Source organism: Pristiophorus japonicus, chromosome 19 (assembly GCF_044704955.1).
Source record: "Pristiophorus japonicus isolate sPriJap1 chromosome 19, sPriJap1.hap1, whole genome shotgun sequence".
Classification (NCBI taxonomy): domain Eukaryota; kingdom Metazoa; phylum Chordata; class Chondrichthyes; family Pristiophoridae; genus Pristiophorus; species Pristiophorus japonicus.
This window is the reverse complement of record NC_091995.1, coordinates 8,013,988-8,038,897: the sequence shown is the minus strand read 5'-3', so window position 1 is coordinate 8,038,897 and position 24,910 is coordinate 8,013,988. Positions and strand designations below refer to the sequence as shown.

Here is a 24,910-nt window from a genome sequence, read left to right as displayed (position 1 = left end):
TGAAACGTCTCGTGACCAGCTAAAGGCAACAATGGTAGAGTCAGCTATTTGTGGCGAGGAAGGCCTGAGCAAGTGAGAGAGAGAGAATCAGGTTTAAAAGTATATGCCACTTGCTTACCTGTGTTAAAAGGTGCACCAGTGGAAAGTACATTCACCCTGCTGTGCTACTTGATACAATGTAATACTTATCCAATGTCTAATACAATGCAGTGTTATCTTTGGGTGTAAAGGTCAGTGTGCTATTGGTATTTTTGAAAAGGCTGCTAGATGATAATCACGAGTAAAAGATTGGTTGAACACAATTAGCCTTCCATTGCTCTATTTACTTTCTGCAGGTCATTTGGAACAAGGTTGACTTATTAACTTGCCCTCAATAAGCTAGTATGCAGACAAACAACCCCACATGCTGAGCCACATTGAGAAGGCAGCCTTAGTCCACATTCGATAATTGTTTCATCCCAAATAGGAATGGTTTGCCTCCCTGAAACTGTGGCTGTGGCATTCTGTTAAAGGGGAATCTATTCAAGAAAGTGTTTGGCACAACGATTATTCTTTAACAAACAAGCAGAAGACAAATAGCATTAAAGTTCTATTCTCATTGGACAGCTCTTATCCATTGCAAATTTAAGAGGTTTGCCAGAGCTGTCAAATGAAGAAATTCGTGTGGGTGGGCAGTGTGAAACGAGTTGTGCCATACAGATGGGCAGTGTGAAATGAGTTGTGCCGTACAGATGGGCAGTGTGAAATGAGTTGTGCCGTACAGATGGGCAGTGTGAAATGAGTTGTGCCGTATAGATGGGCAGTGTGAAATGAGTTGTGCCGTGCGGGCGGGCAGTGTGAAACGAGCTGGATCGTGCGGGTGGGCAGTGTGAAACGAGCTGGATCGTGCGGGTGGACAGTGTGAAACGAGCTGGATCGTGCGGGTGGGCAGTGTGAAACGAGTTGTGACGTGCGGATGGGTAGTGTGAAATGAGTTGTGCCGTGCGGGTGGGCAGTGTGAAACGAGCTGGATCGTGCGGGTGGGCAGTGTGAAACGAGTTGTGACGTGCGGACGGGTAGTGTGAAATGAGTTGTGCCGTGCGGATGGGCAGTGTGAAGAGTTGTGCTGTGTGGGTGGGCAGTGTGAAATGAGTTGTGCCGTGCGGACGGGCAGTGTGAAGAGTTGTGCCGTGTGGGTGGGCAGTGTGAAACGAGCTGCATCGTGCGGACGGGCAGTGTGAAATGAGTTGTGCCGTGCAGACGGGCAGTGTGAAGAGTTGTGCCGTGTGGGTGGGCAGTGTGAAACGAGCTGCATCGTGCGGACGGGCAGTGTGAAATGAGTTGTGCCGTGCGGACGGGTAGTGTGAAATGAGTTGTGCCGTACAGGCTGTCCAGTATAGGCGCCACCAAATATTCAACTTGAGTGTGAGCAATAGAAAAGCAAATCAGCCGAGTGTAATACCGATTCACTCTCACCCATATTGCACTTCTGCTCAGCACGGGTTGCACCGCTCCCTCCAAGTCTAGGTGCTTTATGCTTCAATTTCCATATTGCAGACAGTCAGAGTATGGTGGCCAACTCTCTTCATCAAGCCGTCAGGCCTCCGCTGCCCTCCAGAAAGGCCTTTTTCCACCCACACTCCATTGCCTCAGCTGCCGGTTCCTCCGCTGAAACATACATTGGAACGCTACCTCCTGGCACTGCAACCTCTTGTGACCCCAGAGGAGTTAGAACAGACGAGGCAAATGGTGAGAGAGTTCAGCAGACCACGTAGTATTGGACTGAAACTACAGGACAGACTGGAAAGGCGATCTCGAAGGACTGAAAACTGGGTAAGTGTTAGGATTTGTCACAATAAATAACATGGGGGCACCACAAATTCCTCTCTGTTCCCGCAGATTAGCATGAAAGTGGTGGGGCGGGTGGGAGGGAGGGGTGCTGAAATCAGAAAAATGCACTCGAGCACCTTCCAGTGGACATTGGGTGATGACTGGATCGGGCTCAGCTGTGATGTCTTCCAATAACAAATCGCAGCCCGTTTTATCGGCATTCCATCCACCAGCTCAGACATATGCTCCCTCCACCATCGGCTTCATTTACTTTGGGCTGGTGAGCTGCAGGCTGCCAAAAGGACATCCCAATGGATTGACACTGGCCAATATCTGGCTGCCATCAGTGTAAATGCGAGTCCCAGAATGGCAGTGGCCCAGAGTATTTTAGTGGGGCCACTGGAGAAGCAATCCTGCCCCCCGGGGCTCCACAGAAATAATAGCAAACTCATCTGTTTGGAACTGTTGCCTGTGGGAATGATCGGAGTATTTTTGCTGCATGCTCCAACCTTTTCCATCCTAAAATGGCCAGGATCTCGATTTGCATATTGAAATTGGCCGACCACCTAAAACAGCCTGGCACCCAGCGGTGCGCCCCTTTCAAAAATGGCGGCGGCCGCATTGTCGGTGTTCACGGGATGGCAAGGTTACTGACCCCACTTGGAGGCCGTTACCCACCTCGTTAACACCAGGAAACACTTGTTAAAATCGGCCCTTGCATTTGTCTCTCAGTCCATCAGTGGTAATGCCTTGCCCCATTTGATCAGTCTTTCCTGAATAATGCTACTGTTGTGTGACTCTTGCTCTGCTCAGTGCAATCAGCCCATACACCTCGCACAGCCGCTCAATATAGTTTTCACAGCCGTTTGTGACTCTCTCACTGTGTTTGTTGCCTGGACCCTCTGCAGTCACCCTCTGCCCTCGCCCCCCCCCACCTCCCCTCGCCTCCTTCCCTCCCCTCGCCCCCTTCCCTTTCCTTCTCTCCCCTCGCCCCCTTCCCTTCCTCCCCTCGTCCCCCCTCCTTTCCCTTGCCCCACCCTTTCCCTCGCACCCCCTGCCCTCACCCCCTGTCGTCGCCCTCTCCCATCACCCCCTGCCGTCTCTCTCTGCAGTCACCCTCTTTGTTTCCATTTCAGCTCACAGACTGGTGGCTCCAGAGTGCTTACCTCGAGTGTCGGCTTCCATTGGCTGTTCACTCAAATCCTGCTGTGGTGCTGCCCAAACAGGACTACAATGATTGGAAAGGACAGCTCAGGTAGGAGAGGGCACCGGCCACACCACGGTAATTGCCCAATCATTCATTCACATCTCATCAGCTGGCAGCCTCATCCATCCAATCCCCTTGAGAAAAAGGCCAACATGCCATTAGCATTTTCGATTGCTTTGTTTACCTGTCTACTATCTTTTAATAATTTGTCCCAAATATCTCTGCTTCTCTACAGTCCCTAGTTTCTCATCATTTAGAAAATAGTTTGATTTATCTTTCCTGAGTCCAAAGTGGATGACCTCACCTGTGCCCACATTGAACTCCATTTAGTATAGTTTTGTCCACTCACTTAATCTGTCTATGTCTCTTTACAACTTCCTGCTCCCATATGCACTAGTTACTGTCCCTCCAAACTTAGTGTCACCCGCAAATATGAATATACAACCCTCTCTTCCTTCATACAAGTCATTAATAAATGTGGTGAAAAGTTGAGGCCCCAGAATAGATCCCCAGTGAACAGATCCTGCCACTCTGAGTACATGCTCTTTATCCCAATTCTCTGTCTCCCAACATCCAAATGTTCAACCCAAGTCAAAAAGCTAAGTCCAAATTCCGTGGCCTCGAATTTTTGTTAATAATCTCTTGTGTGGAATCTTATCAAATGCCTTCTGGATGTCCATGTAGGCAACATCCATGTCGACAACTCCCTTATCCACCTGAATCTGACAGTGGAACAAAGCTGGATTAAAGGAGCAATGTCATGATTTGGTGAAATTATTTTCCCACCAGGCTCCATTCCTGGATAACCTCCTGTGAAAAGTCCACGTGTCTGGGAAATTGAAGTTGTGCTAGGCATTTATGATCATTTTAAAGAGAGAAATGATCTGTACCTTTTAGGGAGAGGAGCAGATGACAGACACATCAAGAACATAAGAAATAGGAGCAGGAGAAGCCATCCGGCCCCTTGAGCCTGCTCCGCCATTCAGTAAGATGATGGCTGATTCTACCTCAACTCCACTTTCCCCATAACCCTTGACTCCCTTAGTACCCAAAAATCTATCAATCATCGATCAATCTCAGTTTTGAATATACTTAGCGACTGAGAATCCACAATCCTCTGGGGTAGGGAATTTCAAAGATTCACAACCCTGTGAGTGAAAAGAAACTCTCCTCATATCAGTCCTAAATGGCTGCCCCCTTATCCTGAGACTATGACCCCTAGGCAGTGTTACTGAGGACTTCTGTTTACAAGCTTGGTGAAATGTCAACCAAGACCCTTTGCCAGCACATAGCATTGATTACAATTTAAACCTGCTCTCTTACACTAATTCAACAACTCATCCAAGTTCATTTTCATAACTAACGTTCATTGTGTAAAGAAATATATTCTGAAAAATATAGTTACTAATTCTCCTTCTGCATTTGTTTCTATATTTAAATCAAGTAGCTGTTCGAGTTAACAATTGAATGTTTCTCTGTTGTAATTGAACTGAAAAGCCAGTCCCTCCTGCCCCAATTTTGGGGCAACTTAGTCACTCTATAATGCGTGCTTTCTTATTGTGGTTTCTTTTCCCTCTCAGATTTGCAGCCAAATTAATTGCTGGAGTGCTAGACTTCAAGTCTAAGGTTGACAGGCAAGTTCTCCTTACTAGCTCCACTGGAGTCTTCCAAAAATCTCATGCAGTTGATGGATACCAATGGAGCACGATCCCTGTAAAACTTGGCGTACAAGTCCTCCCTTCCATGTATAGAGTTGAACAATTATCCGTTTGATGCAACCATCCATCATTTTCATATCACTTTACTTTATGGTTGTTGAATTGTCGGACTTTGCATGGAGGTAACATTCTGTCATAAGTGGTTGATTGCACAGAATCATAGAATGATACAGCACAGAAGGAGGCCATTCAGCCTGTTGTGCCTGTGCCGGCTTTTTGAGAGAGCTGTCCAATTTGTCCCACTCCCCTATTCTTTTTCCATAGCCCTGAATTTTTTTTTCTTTTCAAGTATTTATTCAATAACCTTTCTATAGTTACTATTGAATCTGTCCCACCACCCTTTCAGGCAGTACATTCCAGATCATAACAACTCGCTGCGCAAAAAAAAAATCTCCTCATCTCCCCGCTGGTTCTTCTGCCAATTGCCTTAAATCTGTGTTTGGTTACCTACCCTCCTGTCAGTGGAAACAATTTATGTTTATTTATTCTATCAAAACCCAACATAATTTTGATTTCCTGATATTCAGTAACGATAGGGTTTGCTCAATATGTCAGAACTGTATAAAAAGAATATGTTTGACTCGTCCCTCAGCAGTATCAGTTGTGGTTATTACTGGCTATATGTTGATATGTTACCTAACATATGCAAAGAACCACATGGGCAGTAGCTGAATTACAGGTGGATATGGATGATTGTGGGTTTGTTTACTCCTCGTGTTCCCGAGGCTGCAATCCATATCAGTAATCCATTTTGTTCCAGATCCTAGCTTATATCTGAGTTGGCTCAGTTTATAGCAACTGAGTCAGAAGGTTGTGTGTTCAAGTCTCACTCCAGGGACTTGAGAACATAAATTCTCGGCTGACACACTCAGTGCAGTACTTTCGGATGAGATGTTAAACCGAGGCTCCGTCTGTGCTCTCAGGTGAATGTAAAAGATCCCATGGCATTATTTTGAAGAGCAGGGGAGTTACCCTTGTTGTCCTGGGCCAATATTTATCCTTTAATCAACATCACTAAAACAGATTATGGGCGGTCATTATCACAGTGCTGTTAGTGGGACCTTGCTATGCATAAATTGATCGCCGCATTTCCTACATTACAACAGTGACTACACTTCAAAAAGTACTTCATTGGCTGTAAAGCGCTTTGGGACTTTCAGTGGTCGTGAAAGGTGCTATATAAATGCAAGTTTTTCATGCCATCCTATTACTACAGGTCCCTATATGTGGCATTCGACCTCAAAGTAAATTTGTTGGATTCACCAAGGCTGATAGCCAGAAAGACCATCAAAAAAAAATGTTTTTAAGTGGATCTTTCCGCCATGTCTGGCAAGTTTACTTGGGTGTTGTTACCAGCCATTTCATTTTGATGCTTGTATCTAGAAACTCTCTGTTTTCTTTAGGCAAACCCTTCAAGTGAAGCATATTAGAGGCAAGCCTGTCTGCATGGATCTGTACTCCAAAATTCTGTCATCTTGTCGCATCCCAGGGCCCAAACATGACACTTTGATAAACTACGGCTACATGAGGAGCCCACCAACACATGTCACGGTTGTCCGCAACTTCCAGGTAACATCCAAGAATGCTTATGCAAATGTTAATACTTTTATCTGAAATTCTCCATCCTTATCATGTGCATTTTGTTAATTACAAACTACATTCTTGTTCAATATTTATCCCTCAACCAATACCACCAAAACAGATTATCTGGTCATTATCACATCGCTGTATGTGGGATCGTACTGTGCGCAAATTGGCTGCTGCATTTCCTACATTACAATAGTGATTACACTCCAAAGGTACTTCATTGGCTGTAAAGCGCTTTGGAACTTCCTGAGGTTGTGAAAGGCACTATTAAATAAAAGTCTTTTTTTTTTAATAACATGGGGAGACAACATGTTTTATGTTGGAGACAGGATTATAAAAATGGAACGGACCTACCTGGTCCTCCAGCCCCCTCCCCGCCCCCCCCCCCACCTCCCGCGACAAACTTCGGGGTTGACAAACTTCGGGGTTTTCCAAACGCTACCGGAATTTCCCGCTCCAAGCTCGTTGGAAAGTAAAATTATCCCTCTTGGATTCACTGGTTATTGATTGAAAGGAATGGCATCTGTTATTGGCCATCCCTGAGTGGTGAGACGTTTGTCCCGATTTTAACCCAACCGGCCCAGTGGGACATCAGTGCAGCATAAAATCGGGTGGGGAGTAAACTAGTGTACAACTCAAACCCTCCTTGCTACCACCAGATGGGAGTAGGATAGAATCGGGATGATTATATCCAATTTAATTGTAAAATTGGACATTTTTGCATATTTACCATTTTGTTGCCAGTGGATGGTGGTCTTGCACATAGTTGCTTTCTGAACAGTGTTGTAGAATTATGCACTCAGAAGTGATGCTTTTAAATATCCTTCTACCTTTTAAGAAAAACAATTATGAGGCCACTGTAAGAACTTTTGAGTGCCATTAAATTGATGGACTTTGCAACTTGAATACAGTAATTTTTCCCAGGTTCTATTGTATTCTTGGTTCACATGAGGATTAGTGCTTCTAATAGCTCTTCGAGTAAGTCTGTGGGGATATTGGTCACTCTGAGGTTCTGTTACAGTGCAAGTCTGTGGGTGTTCTGGTTCGTCTGAGGTTTTGTTACAGTATAGTTCTGTGGAGTTGCACCAGTTCCATTGATGGTCCTCACTAACTCACTTGCGCTAACTTGTTCCAGTTCTTTCATCTGGACGTGTATAACAGTGATGGCTCCCCTCTAACTGTGGATCAGATTCACATGCAGCTGCAGCGAATCAGGAATCTCTCTTGGAAAACAGACAAGGAGCCACTGGGAGTGCTCACCAGTGACCACCGTAACACCTGGGGACAGGCCTACAACACCCTCATGAAAGGTAGGATCTCGGAAAGCTTGCAGTGCTGGAAAGGAGATGAACCCATTTGGTTTTTAGACTAAATTTTGCGCACAATAGATGACGAGTTTGTAATGTCATTTTTAAATTTCAATTTCTATAAAACGTACACAAATTAAATCAATTGAGCCTAAATTTATTTAAGGTTGATTCAATTTTGCCAAGTGCACCACTAAATGGAGCAAGGTGTTCGGTTTGGGGGAGCCTCACAGAAATAAAGGACAAAGATGATGGGCATCAACTGCACACAATCTACTTTAAGATGAAGCAAGACTGACTATGCTCATCAAGGAGGTTTAGGACATCTAACTGCCTTTAAGGAAACATTACCCAATTTATGGAAATACAGTTTTTGAGGAGGTGGGAGGGAAAGAGTAAAGGAAAACTATTACAAGAAAGGTGTGTCACTGCCCAGTTTTCTAAAGTTTTGCCATTATTCATGTAGCACAAATATAATTTGGTTTTACACCTGATATGTGAATATTGTTTTCCACAGTGTTTGGATTTAGAATTGGAATTTTGGTTAAGGATTTTTAAATGTTCTCTTTTGTTACCAATTCCTGGCTGACTTTGTTAGTCTGCTGTTGGTAATATTTTATGCCCCATTATCAGAGGCGGTCCCACGACGAGAATGACTTGCTTCCACAAGAGTTTACAGATGTTTCAATGAAGGACCCGATGTTCCAGTCCTGAACTCCAACTGAAGGGTGGAAATGCCTGTGCGGGGATTTTTTAACGTGTGGTGACCGTTGCACATCAGCCACCATATGGGCTTGACAGAGCTTGGCCTTTATCCAGTGGCAAGGGTTAACCAGGACGACTGGAGACCTGCTCTGCTGCATGGACCCAGTGCGCACACATTTTGCAGTGTGGGCTGACCCGTGCTGCCCCTGGGCCCTCGGCTCTTCTGGGCCCCGTACCTCATTCACCGCACCTTTGCCCACGATGTTCCAGGGCCCGGCGCTCCAGCTCTATTTATAGCCCCGACCTGCGGTGGTGTTCTCACACAGGTCGGGATGGCCCATGATGTTCTACTCCTACTGTTTCATTTAAAGCATTATTCCAGATTAACCTTTTCCAAGCTTTTGGGGTAAAAAGACTTCTCTTCCTCAAGGTGGACTCCCTGATATAAGGAATCGACACCTGCCCGTATTGTATAGCGACCACAGAATCACGCAGATGAAACCTCGGTTAACCGGTTTATTATTCGAGCATGCTCGGGAAATGTTCCGATGAACACTTCCTCGATCAGAGGTTTTACAATTACAATTATACAATTTTCCGAGGTGTGTGACCCTCTTACAAAACCACTGATTGGCCTACTGCTCAGACTGGCTCAGAGTGGTTCCCCCACCTGTCTATCTCCCATGGTATCACCCTTCTGGAATGTGTTCAACTTTGCCTCAGTTTCTCATGACGTGTTGATTAACCTTCCTTCCCAGGGTATGATATCTTTCTAGGATGATGATACCTCCCCCAACGGGACGATAACAATAATAAAAGACGTGTAACAACCCTGCAGGGTGGATCATTACGGAGGGAGAGGAACATCAGTGTAGCCTGACAGGAGAAGACGAGGGAAGTAGTCAGGCTAGTGAAACCCCGCTTGAGGAGGCAGACATGGATCTAAACGTAGATGGGTCCCGGTGCTATATCAATGGGACACCATGGACGAGATGGGCCGTGGTAGATAGCAACGGATAAGTTAGAAGGGAAGGCCGGCTAGAAGGGGGCCCATCGTCTCAAGTGGCTGAATTGGTGGCTCTCAGCGAGGCTCTGAGGATGGCAAAGGGAAAAAGAGTAAACATCTATAGACAGTCGGTATGCTTTTGGAGTAGTGCATGATTATATGATAGCCTGGAGTAGACGGGGATACATGATCTCAGGAGGAGGGCCGATAAAACATTGTTAAAAAATTATTGGAAGCCTCCCTCCTACCCCAAGAGTGTGCGATAATAAAAATCTAAGTGCACATAAAAATTACCGACCGACAACAACAGGGAAACGCGTGGGCAGATGAGGCAGTCAAGCGGGTGGCGGGTACAGGTACACTGGCCAGGGAAGCCCAGGTCGGAGCATGTACAACCGGGCCTGAGGAAAGAAACATGGTAAGGTACTGGGAGAAGCCACTCCACAGGAAAAGGAGGGGTGGAAGCAGAGAGGAGCCCAACAAGGGACCGACAGGGTATGGGACAGGCCTTAGCACATACACTAGTTAAAACATTGAATAAAGGGAATAGAGACAGTCAGCGGAAAGGATTTATTTAGTATAACCTTGATGGGGAAAGCAGACAAGTAGGTCCTGCAGCTCGGGAAGTAGCGCTACCCAGTCGAAAGGACCAGCCTGGAGGCTCACCCATGAAGAGTTAATTGGGAAAAGGCCTACCTTGGGCATATAGCCAAGGGCCATTAGGGGGGATTGTAAGGGGGTAAAAAGTACACTTGAGTAAGAAGCATAAGGGAATTAGGAAGTTCTGAGGAATCGGGAGTTCCTCTGTCTTACGGTACGGATTGTAATATTGACCGATTTATGTAAAACTCGCTTATGTATGTAAAGCATGTTTATACACTCGCTTACATTGGGTTAAGAAGAGGGAGGCAGCAATGCCTGATGGTTAATGAACCATCTTAAGTAGCCAACATGTATTGACCCTAAGCACAGAAAATAGAAGATGAAAACATACATTATGCCCCATACATTAAGGACAATATGTCAAGGATACAATATGCCATGTTGCAAGAACTAGAGCTGGAGAAAAAGTGAAAATTTAATATATATATAAGGTGTTAAAAATGATAAAAGGATTTGATAGAGTAGACACAGAGAAGTTATTTCCAGTGGTGGGGCAATCTAGAACAAGGGGGCACAACCTTAAAATTAGAGCTAGGCTATTCAAGAATGAAATCAGGAAGCACTTCTTCACACAAAGCAAAGAAGAAATCTGCAGCGCTCTCCCCACAAAGCTGTGGATGCTGGGGGTCAGTTGAACTTTTCAAGATCGAGATCGACAGATTTTTATTAATATTAAGGGAAGGACTGTGGATCAAAGGCGGATAAATGGAGTTGAGGTACAGACCAGCCATGATCTAGTTAAATGGTGGAAGAGGCTAGAGTGGCTGTTTTGTTTCAGTATTACTAAACATTTCATGATGCTCCACTCCCTTCTGTAACGCAGCAATTAATATCTTCCTCAGACAAACTGAACAGAGAATCGGTGCGGGCCATTCAGAAGAGTATTTTCACAGTGTGTCTGGACTCTCCAGTCCTGAAGATCTCTGAAGAGAAGTACTCAAGCCGCATGGGAGCTCAGATGCTGCACGGAGGAGGGAGCTACTCGAACAGTGGCAACCGTTGGTTTGACAAAACTTTGCAGGTACAAGCGACCAAGGCAGTGTGCTGAACTCATTAGAACATTTAATTATATCAAAAGAGGTGCATTTTAATGGTGCCCTCAGTAGAATGGTTTCCATAATGAAAGTGCATTGAGCATTTAAATCTCCGATCCAACGCTGGGAGATGTATCCTGTAGGATGTTATTTGTACAGGAGGTGTATGCTATTTAAATGGTTATGTGCGTATGTGTGAGAGGTTAAATAAATGAATACTGGCTCTTTCATCTTGTCCTGCTCACTCTGGATTTCACACAATATTCACGGATCTTGCACAAGGAGTACGGTGCTGGAATGTACAATCCGTGTTTACTGTGTTAATTGGGTTCTTCGCAAAAAAGAGCCAGAGAGGTATTTGGTTGAGAATGGAATGGAAGGTTGGGGATAAATATTGATGAGATGATCGGATAGTCCAAGGAACACTTCTAAAATAATTTGTTCTTGAGAAGTGAGCAATGTTGCCAAAGTCACATTTATTGCCCTTGTCCCTAGCTGCCGTGCATAGCGATTGTATTTACAAACGAGAGCGTCAACTTGATAGCGGGCCTGGAGTCATGTGTAGGCCAGACCAGGTATAAATGGCAGGTTCCCAGTGAACCAGTGAATTTTTATACCACTCTGTGTCCTTTCATGGTCGTTGTTTCTCTGGTGGCTGCCCACAACAGGCCAGATTCATTGAACTGAATCTCTTGACTTGCTATGGTGGCATTTGAACTCACTGGGTTTCTAGTCGAGCACCATAACCACTGTACCCAAATAATACTAAGGTTCCCCTGCTGCTCGGACCATGGAAATATCTTTTGTGGAAAGGAAGAAGCTTGGCTTCTTATGTCCTTATGATTCTGGGTGCAAGTTAAATGGTTGAATTTTACCTGGTCATCATACATTAATGAAGAAAATCAATCAGCTGGACTAATCTCCTGCAATTGCCCTTGTACCCGAGTACCTAAGAGTATCTGATTGTATTGCAGTTCATTGTTGGGGAGGACGGATCCTGCGGTGTTATATATGAACAGTCTTCTTCAGAAGGCCCACCCATTGCCACCATATTGGATCATGTTCTAGATTATTGGTAAGAAAGTGCAGAACAAAGCAAAATGCTTCATTTTGGTGACTTAAGCTGTTATTTACCTTTAAATGTATCCCCATTTTTCTGCTCTTTTGTACTATGAGAGAGCAAGCAGATAACTGAGAATTATCTCAACATAGAAGACTGATAATTAATGTTATCAATATTGGAGGGCATGTGCATAGTGTGCTTGTTTCACGTGCTTCTGTCTGCTATTTTAATAGAGACAGTAACCTGTTTATGTCAAATAGGTTCAGGCCTCTGTTAGGACAGCAGCAGAGGAATATAACCTGAGTGTGTTTGCCATTCTGCGTTGGTCTACCAATGTCACCAGCAGTGTATTGAGACATCACTATTAACTTCTCACAAGCCACTGAGTCTTTACACTATTCATGAATGGTTATTCCTGAAGAATTACTATGCAGCGATGAGTAGAAATTGGACTAAAGTTTTCTCTATCTGTGTTTTTAATTTAATGGGTACAATTCGATCCAATCTGCAGATGTACAGTCCGTTGAATACTGTACGGAGTAGTGTTATAATGTATTTACCAATAAAGATGGCTCTTGTTTAGTTAGGGATAATTTAATAGTTGTAGAAATAACAACTTTTATTTATATAGTGCCTTTAATGTAGTAAAACGTCCCAAGGCGCTTCAAAGGAGTGTTACAAGACAAAAAATACATTTGACACCGAGCCAGATAAGAAGAAATTACGGCAGATGACCAAAAGCTTGGAGTGTCTTGAAGGAGGAAAGAGAGGTAGAAAGGTTGAGGGAGGGAATTCCAGAGCTTCGGGCCTAGGCAGCTGAAGTAGCCGAACATTCTGATATTTTTAACCTGGTAAATACAATGAACTCGTCCACAGTAAGAAATGTGTGAAAAAACAGAGATATCTTTGGGGTTTTTTTCCAATCCGTCTCAATCACCACCTCCCGCTCCCCCGTCCCACCCCCAAATGGGAAGTTTTAAGTTTAAGTCCCTGGACAGTGTTGCAATGGAGATAGTGGGTAGGGATGGAGCACTGAATGCAAAAGTCAAAGTGAGATTTGGATGGAAGGTGGGTTACTGGTTGTGCTCCATCTCCCACTGGATGAGGAGAGAGCAACACATTCATTTATTGACGTGAGCAACAGCTGTAACCAGTTCCCTAACTCAGGCTGACTTTACTTCTCCAGGGAATGAGATGATAAATATAATTTAACATCCAGGATTATCTTTGTATAATACTTAACTTTTAAAGAGATTGATGCCATGCTGTGTTTCTTTAAATCAGTGTTCCTGTTTAAAAAAAATTATAAACCTTTAATTCATGTATTGCCTTTATAGTAAGGACCCAGATACAGTTCGAGCTCCCATGATTCCTCTCCCACTACCCAAGAAACTTTACTTTTACATCACTCCAGAGATCAAAAGGGACATTGAGCATGCCAAACAGAACCTGGACATGTGAGTATTATAGCTGACAATTGTGTATATTTGTGGGATTGGATGTAAGTTGGGGGTCAAACGAAGAGTGAATATAGGATGTCTAAGATGAGTTTACAGTGTATGTATGTGAACGCACGAAGCGTAGTAAACAAGGCAAGTGAGCTGCAGGCACAAATAGCCACGTTGAAATATGATGTAGAAATAACTCAGACCTGGCTCGAAAAAGGGCAGGATTGGGGATTAAATATTCCTGGTGTTCAGGAAAACATAAGAACATAAGAAATAGGAGCAGGAGTAGGCCACCTAGCCCTTCGAGCTTGCTCTGCCATTTAATAAGATCATGGCTGATCTGATCATGGACTCGGCTCCACTTCCCTGCCCGCTCCCCATAACCCTTTATTCCCTTATCGTTCAAAAATCTGTCTATCTCCACCTTAAATATATTCAATGACCCAGCCTCCACAGATCTCTGGGGCAGAGAATTGCATAGATTTACCAACCCTCTGAGAGAAGAAATTCCTCCTCATCTCAGTTTTAAATGGGCGGCCCCTTATTCTATGTCCCTGAGTTTAGTTTCCCCTATGAGTGGAAATATCTACCTGTTGAGCTCCCTCATTATATACGTTTCGATAAGATCACCTCTCATTCTTCTGAACTCTAATGATTATAGGCCTAACCTACTCAACCTATCTTCATAAGTCAACCACCCTCATCTCCGGAATCAACCTAGTGAACCTTCTCTGAACAGCCTCCAATGCAAGTATATCCTTCTTTAAATACGGTGATCAAAACTTACGCAGTACTCTAGGTGTGGCCTCACCAATACCCTGTACAGTTGTAGCAGGACTTCTCTGCTTTTATACTCTATCCCCCTTGCAATAAAGGCCAACATTCTATTTGCCTTCCTGATTACTTGCTGTACCTGCATACTAACTTTTTGTGTTTCATGCACAAGGACCCCCAGTTCTCTCTGTGCTGCAACACTTTGCAATTTTTCTCGATTTAAATTATAATTTGCTTTTCTATTTTTTCTGGCAAAGTGTATAACCTCACATTTTCCCACATTATACGCCATCTGCCAAATTTTTGCCCATTTAGCCTGTCTGTATCCTTTTGCAGATTTTTTGTGTCCTCCTCACAATTTGCTTTCCCACCCATCTTTGTATCATCAACAAATTTGGCTACATTACACTCGGTCCCTTCATCCAAGTCATTAATATAGATTGTAAATAGTTGAGGACCCAGCACCGATCCCTGCAGCACCTCACAGGTTACTGTTTGCCAACTGGAAAATGACCCATTTATCCCGACTCTCTGTTTTCTGTTAGTTAGCCAATACTCTATCCATGCTAATATATTACCCCCAACCCCGTAAACGTTCATCTTGTGCAGTAATCTTTTGTGTGGCACCTTATCGAATGCCTTCTGGAAATCCAAATACACCACATCCACTGATTTCCCCCTTATCCACTCTGCTCATTACATCCTCAAAAAACTCCTGAAAATTTGTCAAACATGATTTCCCTTTCATAAAACCATGCTGACTGCTTGATTGAATCATGCTTTTCCAAATGTCCCGCTACTGCTACCTTAATAATGGACTCCAGCATTTTCCAAACAACAGATGTTAGGCTAACTGGTCTATAGTTTCCTGATTTTTGTCTGCCTCCTTTTTAAAATAGGGGCGTCACATTTGAGGTTTTCCAATCCGCTGGGACCGCCCCAGAATCTAGGGAATTTTGGTAGATTACAACCAATGCATCCAATATCTCTGCAGCCACTTCTTTTAAGACCCTAGAATGTAAACCATCAGGTCCAGGGGACTTGTCCGCCTTTAGTCACATTATTTTACCGAGTACTACTTCATTCGTGATAGTGATTGTATTAAGTTCCTTCCTCCCTATAGCCCTTGATTATCCACTACTGGGATGTTTTTAGTGTCTTCTACCATGAAGATCGATACAAAATATTTGTTCAATGTCTCTGCCATTTCCCTGTTCTCTATTATTAATTCCCCAGTCTCATCCTCTAGGGACCAACATTTATTTTAGCCACTCTTTTGACCTTTTCATGTACCTGTCTGTTTTTATAGTTTGTGCTAGTTTACTTTCATAATCTATCTTCCCTCTCTTTATCATTTTTTTTACATAGAAACATAGAAAATAGGTGCAGGAATAGGCCATTCGGCCCTTCTAGCCTGCACCGTCATTCAATGAGTTCATGGCTGAACATGCAACTTCAGTACCCCATTCCTGCTTTCTCACCATACCCCTTGATTCCCCTAGTAGTAAGGACTTCATCTAACTCCTTTTCGAATATATTCAGTGAACTGGCCTCAACAACTTTCTGTGGTAGAGAATTCCACAGGTTCACCACTCCCTGGGTGAAGAAATTCCTCCTCATCTCGGTCCTAAATGGCTTCCCCCTTATCCTTAGACTGTGTCCCCTGGTTCTGGACTTCCCCAACATTGGGAACATTCTTCCTGCATCTAACCTGTCTAAACCCGTCAGAATTTTAAATGTTTCTATGAGGTCCCCTCTCATTCTTCTGAACTCCAGTGAATACAAGCCCAGTTGATCCAGTCTTTCTTGATAAGTCAGTCCCGCCATCCCGGGAATCAGTCTGGTGAACCTTCGCTGCACTCCCTCAATAGCAAGAATGTCCTTCCTCAGGTTTGGAGACCAAAACTGTACACAATACTCCAGGTGTGGCCTCACCAAGGTCCTGTACAACTGTAGCAACACCTCCCTGCCCCTGTACTCAAATCCCCTCGCTATGAAGGCCAACATGCCATTTGCTTTCTTAACCGCCTGCTGTACCTGCATGCCAACCTTCAATGACTGATGTACCATGACACCCAGGTCTCTTTGCACCTCCCCTTTTCCTAATCTGTCACCATTCAGATAATAGTCTGTCTCTCTGTTTTTACCACCAAAGTGGATAACCTCACATTTATCCACATTATACTTCATCTGCCATGCATTTGCCCACTCACCTAACCTATCCAAGTCGTTCTGCAGCCTCATAGCATCCTCCTCGCAGCTCACACTGCCACCCAACTTAGTGTCATCCGCAAATTTGGAGATACTACATTTAATCCCCTCGTCTAAATCATTAATGTACAGTGTAAACAGCTGGGGCCCCAGCACAGAACCTTGCGGTACCCCACTAGTCACTGCCTGCCATTCTGAAAAGTACCCATTTACTCCTACTCTTTGCTTCCTGTCTGACAACCAGTTCTCAATCCACGTCAGCACACTACCCCCAATCCCATGTGCTTTAACTTTGCACATTAATCTCTTGTGTGGGACCTTCTCGAAAGCCTTCTGAAAGTCCAAATATACCACATCAACTGGTTCTCCCTTGTCCACTCTACTGGAAACATCCTCAAAAAATTCCAGAAGATTTGTCAAGCATGATTTCCCTTTCACAAATCCATGCTGACTTGGACCTATCATATCACCTCTTTCCAAATGCACTGCTATGACATCCTTAATAATTGATTCCATCATTTTACCCACTACCGATATCAGGCTGACCGGTCTATAATTCCCTGTTTTCTCTCTCCCTCCTTTTTTAAAAAGTGGGGTTACATTGGCTACCCTCCACTCCATAGGAACTGATCCAGAGTCAATGGAATGTTGGAAAATGACTGTCAATGCATCCACTATTTCCAAGGCCACTTCCTTGGGATGCAGTCCATCAGGCCCTGGGGATTTATCGGCCTTCAATCCCATCAGTTTCCCCAACACAATTTCCCGACTAATAAGGATTTCCCTCAGTTCCTCCTCCTTACTAGACCCTCCGACCCCTTTTATATCCTCCTCAGTGAATACCGAACCAAAGTACTTGTTCAATTGGTCCGCCATTTCTTTGTTCCCCGTTATGACTTCCACTGATTCTGACTGCAGGGGACCTACGTTTGTCTTTCCTAACCTTTTTCTCTTTACATATCTATAGAAACTTTTGCAATCCGTCTTAATGTTCCCTGCAAGCTTCTTCTTGTACTCCATTTTCCCTGCCCTAATCAAACCCTTTGTCCTCCTCTGCTGAGTTCTAAATTTCTCTCAGTCCCTGGGTTCGCTGCTATTTCTGGCCAATTTGTATGCCACTTCCTTGGCTTTAATACTATCCCTGATTTCCCTTGATAGCCACGGTTGAGCCACCTTCCCTTTTTTATTTTTACGCCAGACAGGAATGTACTATTGTTGTAGTTCATCCATGCGGTCTCTAAATGTCTGCCGTTGCCCATCCACAGTCAACCCCTTCAGTATTATTCGCCAATCTATCCTAGCCAATTCACGCCTCATACCTTCAAAGTTACCCTTAAGTTCTGGACCATGGTCTCTGAATTAACTGTTTCATTCTCCATCCTAATGCAGAATTCCACCATATTATGGTCACTCTTCCCCAAGGGGCCTCGCACAACGAGATTGCTAATTAATCCTCTCTCATTACATAACACCCAGTCTAAGATGGCCTCCCCCCTAGTTGGTTCCTCGACATATTGGTCTAAAAAACCATCCCTTATGCACTCCAGGAAATCCTCCTCCACCGTATTGCTTCCAGTTTGGTTAACCTAATCTATGTGCATATTAAAGTCACCCATTATAACTGCTGCACCTTTATTGCACGCACCCCTAATTTCATGTTTGATGCCCTCCCCAACATCACTACTACTGTTTGGAGGTCTGTACACAACTCCCACTAACGTTTTTTGCCCTTTGGTATTCTGCAGCTCTACCCATATAGATTCCACATCGTCCAAGCTAATGTCCTTCTGAACTATTGCCTTAATTTCCTCCTTAACCAGCAATGCTACCCCACCTCCTTTTCCTTTTATTCTATCCTTTCTGAATGTTGAATACCCCTGGATGTTGAGTTCCCAGCCCTGATCATCCTGGAGCCACGTCTCCGTAATCCCAATCACATCATATTTGTTAACATCTATTTGCACAGTTAATTCATCCACCTTATTGCGGATACTCCTTGCATTAAGACACAAAGCCTTCAGGTTTGTTTTTTTAACACCCTTTGTCCTTTTAGAATTTTGCTGTACAGTGGCCCTTTTTGTTCTTTGCCTTGGGTTTCTCTGCCCTCCACTTTTCCTCATCTCCTTTCTGTCTTTTGCTTTTGCCTCCTTTTTGTTTCCCTCTGTCTCCCTGCCTTGGTCCCCATCCCCCTGCCACATTAGTTTAAATCCTCCCCAACAGCACTAGCAAACACTCCCCCTAGGACAGTGGTTCCGGTCCTGCCCAGGTGCAGACCGTCCGGTTTGTACTGGTCCCACCTCCCCCAGAACCGGTCCCAATGCCCCAGGAATTTGAATCCCTCCCTGCTGCACCACTGTTCAAGCCACGTATTCATCTGCGCTATCCTGCGATTCCTACTCTGACTATCACGTTCTTTGCTGGCTTTTAAAAGTTTCCCAATTCTCTGGCCTCCCACTAGTCTTGGCCACATCATATTGCTGACCGTCCCAGTGGATTGGAAAACCGCAAATGTAACGCCCCTATTTAAAAAAGGAGGCAGACAAAAAGCAGGAAACAGTTAGCCTAACCTTTGTCGTTGGAAAAATGCTCAAGTCAATTTTAAGGAAGGAAAGATGTTGCTGTGTTGGTTAGGGAGAATATTACAGTGCTGGAGAAAGAGGATATTCTTGAGGGGTCAATGACAGAATCTATATGGCTAGAGTTAAGAAATAATAGAGGTGCCATGACACTAAAAGATATGGAGGAGTAAATTTGCAGAGAAATTACAGAGGTGCAAGAACTATAGCTTAGTAATAACGGGGGACTTCAACTATCCTAATAGACTGGGATCGTAATAGTGTTCCTGTCAGACAAGGGGAAGAATTTCTGAAGTGTGTTCAGAAGAACTTTCTTGATCAGTATGTTTCCAGTCCGACAAGGGAGGAGGCATTGCTGGAACTAGTTCTGGGGAATGAGGTTGGTCAAGTCAGTAGGTGAACATTTTGAAAACAGTGATCATAGTATCATAAGGTTTAGATTAGCCATGAAAAAGGACAAGGAGCAACCTAGAGTAAAAATGTTTAACTGGGGGAAGGCCAATTTCAGTGGAATGAAGACAGATCTGGCCCGGGTAAATTGGAATCTAAGTTTGGCAGGCAAACTAATGGAAAATGGTCTGCCATTAAAGAGAAAATAGTTCAGGTACAATTGAGGTACATTCCCACTAGGGGGAAAGGCAGGGCAACTGAAGTCAGGACTCCCTGGATGACAAAACAGATCGAGATATGATGAAGTAGAAAAAGAGCACATTTGACATATCAGGTTGCAAGTACATCTGAGAATCAGGCTATTTATATGCAGAAATGTTAGAGGAAAAATGAAAAAGAAAATAAGATGGCCAAAGAGAGGATATGAGAATAGGATGGTAGCCAACATAAAAGGTCATTCAAAAGTCTTCTATAGCATATAAATAGTAAAAGGGTAGTAAGAGGAGGGGTGGAGCTGACTAGGGACCAAAAAGGAGACCTATGCATGGAGGAAGAGGGTTTGGCTTCGGAACTAAATGAGTACTTTGCACCTGTCTTCACCAAGGAAGAGGATGCTGCCATGGACATAGTGAAGAAAGAGGTAGTGGAGACACTTGATACGATAAAAATTGATAAACGGGAGGTATTAGAAAGGGTGGCTGTACTTAATGTAGATAACTCACTAGGAGTGGATGGGATGCATCCGAAGATGCAGAGGGAATTGACGGCGGAGATTGTGGAGGTATTGGTCATAATATTACAATCCTCGATAGATTCGGGGGTAGTGCCAGGAGACTGGATAATTTCAAATGTTACACCATTATTCAGAAAAGGGTGTAAAGATAAACCTAGCAATTACAGGCCAGTCAGTTTAACCTCGGTAGTGGGGAAGCTTTTAGAAACAGTAATCAGGGATAAAATTAACAGTCACTTGGATAGGTGTGAATTAATTAAGGAAAGCCAGCACAGATTTGTTAAAGACAAATCGTATTCAACTAACTTGATCGAATTTTTTGATGAGGTAACTGAGCGGGTTGATGAGGGTAATGCGGATGAAGTAATGTACATGGATTTCCAAAAGGTGTTTGACAAAGTGCCAGCAAAGTTGAAGTCATAGAATAAAAGGGACAGTGGCAACATAGATATGAAATTGGCTGAGTGTAAGGAAACAGAGAGTAGTGGTGAACGGTTGCTTACAGACTGAAGGAAGGTATACAGTGGTGTTCCCCAGGGGTCGGTTCTAGGACCAATGCTTTTCTTGATATATATTAATGACTTGGATGTGAGTGTACATGGCATAATTTCCACATTTTCAAATGAAACAAAACTTGGAACAGTGAACAATGAGGAGGAGAGTGACAGACTTCAGGAAGACATAGACAGGCTGGTGAAATGGGTGGACACGTGGTAGATGAAATTTAACACACAAAAGTGTGAAGCGATGCATTTTGGTAGAAAGAATGAGAAGAGGACTAAAATGATACAATCCTAAAATGAGTGCATGAACAGAGAGACCTGGGGGTATATGTGCACAAATCATTGAAGGTGGCAGGGCAGGTTGAGAAAGCAGTTAAAAAGACTTACGAGATCCTAAGCTTCATAAATAGAGGTATAGAATAGAAAATTGTGGAAATTATGATGAACCTGTATAAAACACTGGTTTGGCCTCGACTGGAGTATTGTGTCCAATTCTGGACATCACACTTTAGGAAGGATTTGAAGGCCTTAGAGAAGGTGCAGAAAAGATTTACGAGAATTATTCCAGGAATGAGGGACGTCAGTTACGTTGATAGATTGAAGAAGCTGGTGTTGCTCTCCTTGGAACAGCAAAGATTGAAAGGAGATTTGATATAGGTGTTCAAAATCATGAGGGTTCTGGACAGAGTAAATAGAGAGAAACTATTCCCGTTGGTAGAAGGGTCGAGAACCAGAGGACACAGATTTAAGGTGATTGGCAAAAGAACCAAAGGCGATGTAAGAAAAATCTTTTTACGCAGCGAGTGGTTGGAATCTGGAATGCACTGCCTGAAAGGGTGGTGGAGGCAGACTCAATTTTATCTTTCAAAAAGCAGTTGGATAGGTATCGGAAGGAGAACTATTTGCAGGGCTACGGGGAGGGGACTGGGGAGTGAGACTAGCTGAGAGTCGGCACGGGTTCAACAGGCTGTGCTTCCATGCTGTAACCATTCTATTATTCAATGATTCGAAGTTATGAAAGAAAGCCCAAGTGTTTAGTACCCGCTATTCAGCTGTAATTTTATTCAAGTGATATGCCTCACCCTTCTGATCTAGCTTTAACTCATCCCGCTCTCATAATATGGTTTCCTGAGCTTCCATCCTGTTCCATGCAATCCGAAATGCACAAAGCCTCTCAGAGGGGAGATTTCCTCTGTGTCTTCAGTGTGGTGAAATTGTAACTGTCTGTAAAGAATATATTTATGATTTTGCCACGCATGATGGAATTGTCTCCCTTTGCCCAGAAGCCGTGTATTCTAAATCGTATAAAGTTGATGCTGCACTGAAATTTCTTCTGACAATTTGAAAGATGCCTTGAGATCAATATTTGCCATTATTTTTAACCTTAAATGGTGCTTGACCTTAATGGTTTTCTTCAGGGTTCTGTAATAAGCCCGTTAGTTAATAGTCAACTGCGTTCCCGCAGATGTGTTTAGTTAATGGGGATGATTGTATAAAGGGAATGCTTTGCATGCTGCAGAAGTGTTCCTATGAAGAGGTGTCTACTGTAGCAAATACTAAGATCATGTTATAGATCAATTCTGCCAGTATTGAATTTGGATCACACAAGGATTTCTTTATGTACTGTTTCTGATGCATGCTTAGATTTTCATTGTATCATCTAATATCCTAATTTGGAAAGTTCGTGAAGAATTATAAAATACACACTCAGATGAAATTGTGATTCTGTTACAGTTTAGTTAATGACTTGGACATCAGCTGCTTCACTTATAGGAACTTTGGCAAAGACTTCCCCAAACAACATGGCATGAGTCCAGACTCCTTTGTTCAGATGGCACTACAATTGGCCTATTTTAGGTACGTACTCCATAAAGGACAAATGGCCTCAAGCCATCATTCAGGTGATGTTGAATTTAACACCATATGACTGCTGTGAGTTCAATTACTGATTTGATGTACTCCATCTACCTCCAGCAATCTGTTTCATGCTCTGCCCCGAACCGTCTTAAATAAGACATTTTCTGCTTTTCCCCAAATGTGTACTTCCAATGACAGTTTAAGGTGCTGGTGCCCAGATAAGCAGCTCATATCAGAGTTGTGATCCCCAGTTGATTAAGGGACACACCTTTACCTTGGGCTGTCGTTTTTTTCCTATCCAGATAACTTGCATAGCATCTCGTTTTTGCCCATGATAAGTTCTGCATCCAGCTGCTTGGATGATGAGGCAGATAATATACCAGTGCATTTGCACATGACACTCTGGGAGCATGCCAAGGTTGCAGGGCAGTCTATCTAGCCCTAGCAGCTCTCAAAAGACTATGCCTGTTTTTTGTTTTTAAGCAAAATGGCCCATTCACAGATGAGAAGTTGGAGCCATGGTCCTATTTGGAGTAGCTGGCCATCTAGCAATAAATAGTGCATTTTTCAGTAGGCCTCCCTTTGAAGTGGTTGTTTAACCTGGGCACTGAGCATCTGGAGTGTTGCTCAGGCACTGCAGGCACATTATGGGATATTCCCCTCACTAGCTAAAAACTTTGGGGCTTTGAGCCTTTTTGCACCATCTGTGTTCAGGTGTAAGCACATGAAGTTCTCCGGGCCCACATTTACGTACACTGCACGTGGGGTATAGAGTCGGCCTTCCTGCGTGATAACATGAGGCAGCTCTAACAGTAAAACACCAAGTCTGCATTATTAGCTTCCATGTGCCTGTGTTGTACTAGGATGTGTTCTGAAGTTTCATTTCAAAGTTGCATAGCGATTGTGTTTAGTCAAAGATGGATTTTGTATGAAAGTATAGATTATAGTTTTAACTTGCAACAAACCCAAACTTGTTTAGTAGTAATTGAAAATGGCAGCTTTGCTTTGAAGCCATCTATTGTGAGTTTGTGAGTAGAATTGGCTGGTTAGTCGATGCTCCCCATTACTCTTATTATTACACCTATTTACTACCACTTTCAGAATGTACAAGGAGCTGTGTGCCACATGCGAGAGCGTTTCAATGAGAAATTTCCACCTGGGACGCACTGATGTAATCCGATCAGCATCTACAGATTCCTTAGAGTTTGTGAAAAGTATGGATGATACAGAAAAGGAGGTACTTTGTCACTAGAAATTGTACAGAAATGTAATTTTTCCTCCTCCCCCATTAAATTATTTCCTGAACCCTTGGAATAATAGCAGTAGAGTTTTGACAGCTATTTAAATTTGGACAATTGCAATAAAGTAAAATTAAAGTGACTGTGAAATTCTGCAGGGCCACTGCTGGCACTCATAGAAACAAAGAAATTTATAACGAAGAATTTCGGCCCATCGTATCCGCGCTGGCCGACACAGCCCTCGTCAGCAGCCCTGAAGGTTGCATACAAACCAATGAACAATGGCGGAAAGATAAAGAGCATCCGGCCCAACTAGTCTGCCCCACACAACTGTGATACCCCATGCATCGCAACATTTTACATTCCACGCCAACCGGAGCCATGCGATCTCCTGGGAGAGGCAAAAAAACAGACAAAAATCCAGGCCAATTGGGGAAGAAAATCTGGGAAAATTCCTCTCTGACCCATCCAGACGATCAAGACTAGTCCAGGAGATCACTCCGGCCGTATTAAATTCCCTGAAGTACTTAACATTGTATCTGCGCTAGCCAACAACAAAAGAACATAAGAAATAGGAGCAGGAATAGGCCATACGGCCCCTGGAGCCTGCTCCACCATTCAATAAGATCATGGCTAATCTGATCATGGACTGAGCTCCACTTCCCTGCCTGCTCCCCATAACCCTTTACTCCCTTATTGCTCAAAAATCTGTCTATCTTCACCTTAAATATATTCAATGTCCCAGCCCCCACAGCTCTCTGGGCAGAGAATTCCATAAATTTACAATCCTCTGAGAGAAGAAATTTCTCCTCATCTCAGTTTTAAATGGGTGGCCCCTTATTTTAAGACTATGTCCCCGAGTTTTAGTTTCCCCTATGAGTGGAAATATCCTCTCTGCATCCACCTTGCCGAGCCCCCTCATTCTCTTATACTTTTCGATAAGATCACCTCTCATTCTTCTGAACTCCTACTCAACCTTTCCTCATAAGTCAAACCCCTCATCTCCGGAATCAACCTAGTGAACCTTCTCTGAACAGCCTCCAATGCAAGTATATCCTTCCTTAAATACGGAGATCAAAAC

The 24,910-nt window shown here is 43.7% G+C and overlaps 1 protein-coding gene across 3 annotated transcripts in view; it reads left to right on the top strand.

Moving 5' to 3' along the window:
- The window catches only part of LOC139229690 (carnitine O-acetyltransferase-like), a 61,460-nt gene that overhangs the window by 5,717 nt on the left and 30,833 nt on the right, over positions 1-24,910 (top strand). For all 3 annotated transcript variants that reach the window (XM_070861215.1, XM_070861212.1, XM_070861213.1), the window contains 10 exons: positions 1,537-1,812; positions 2,946-3,064; positions 4,597-4,650; positions 6,138-6,303; positions 7,457-7,631; positions 10,845-11,023; positions 12,011-12,111; positions 13,437-13,556; positions 22,469-22,591; positions 23,693-23,828. In XM_070861215.1, coding sequence (XP_070717316.1) covers positions 1,537-1,812; positions 2,946-3,064; positions 4,597-4,650; positions 6,138-6,303; positions 7,457-7,631; positions 10,845-11,023; positions 12,011-12,111; positions 13,437-13,556; positions 22,469-22,591; positions 23,693-23,828 — 1,449 coding nt within the window. The remainder of the gene's footprint in view (positions 1-1,536; positions 1,813-2,945; positions 3,065-4,596; positions 4,651-6,137; positions 6,304-7,456; positions 7,632-10,844; positions 11,024-12,010; positions 12,112-13,436; positions 13,557-22,468; positions 22,592-23,692; positions 23,829-24,910) is intronic.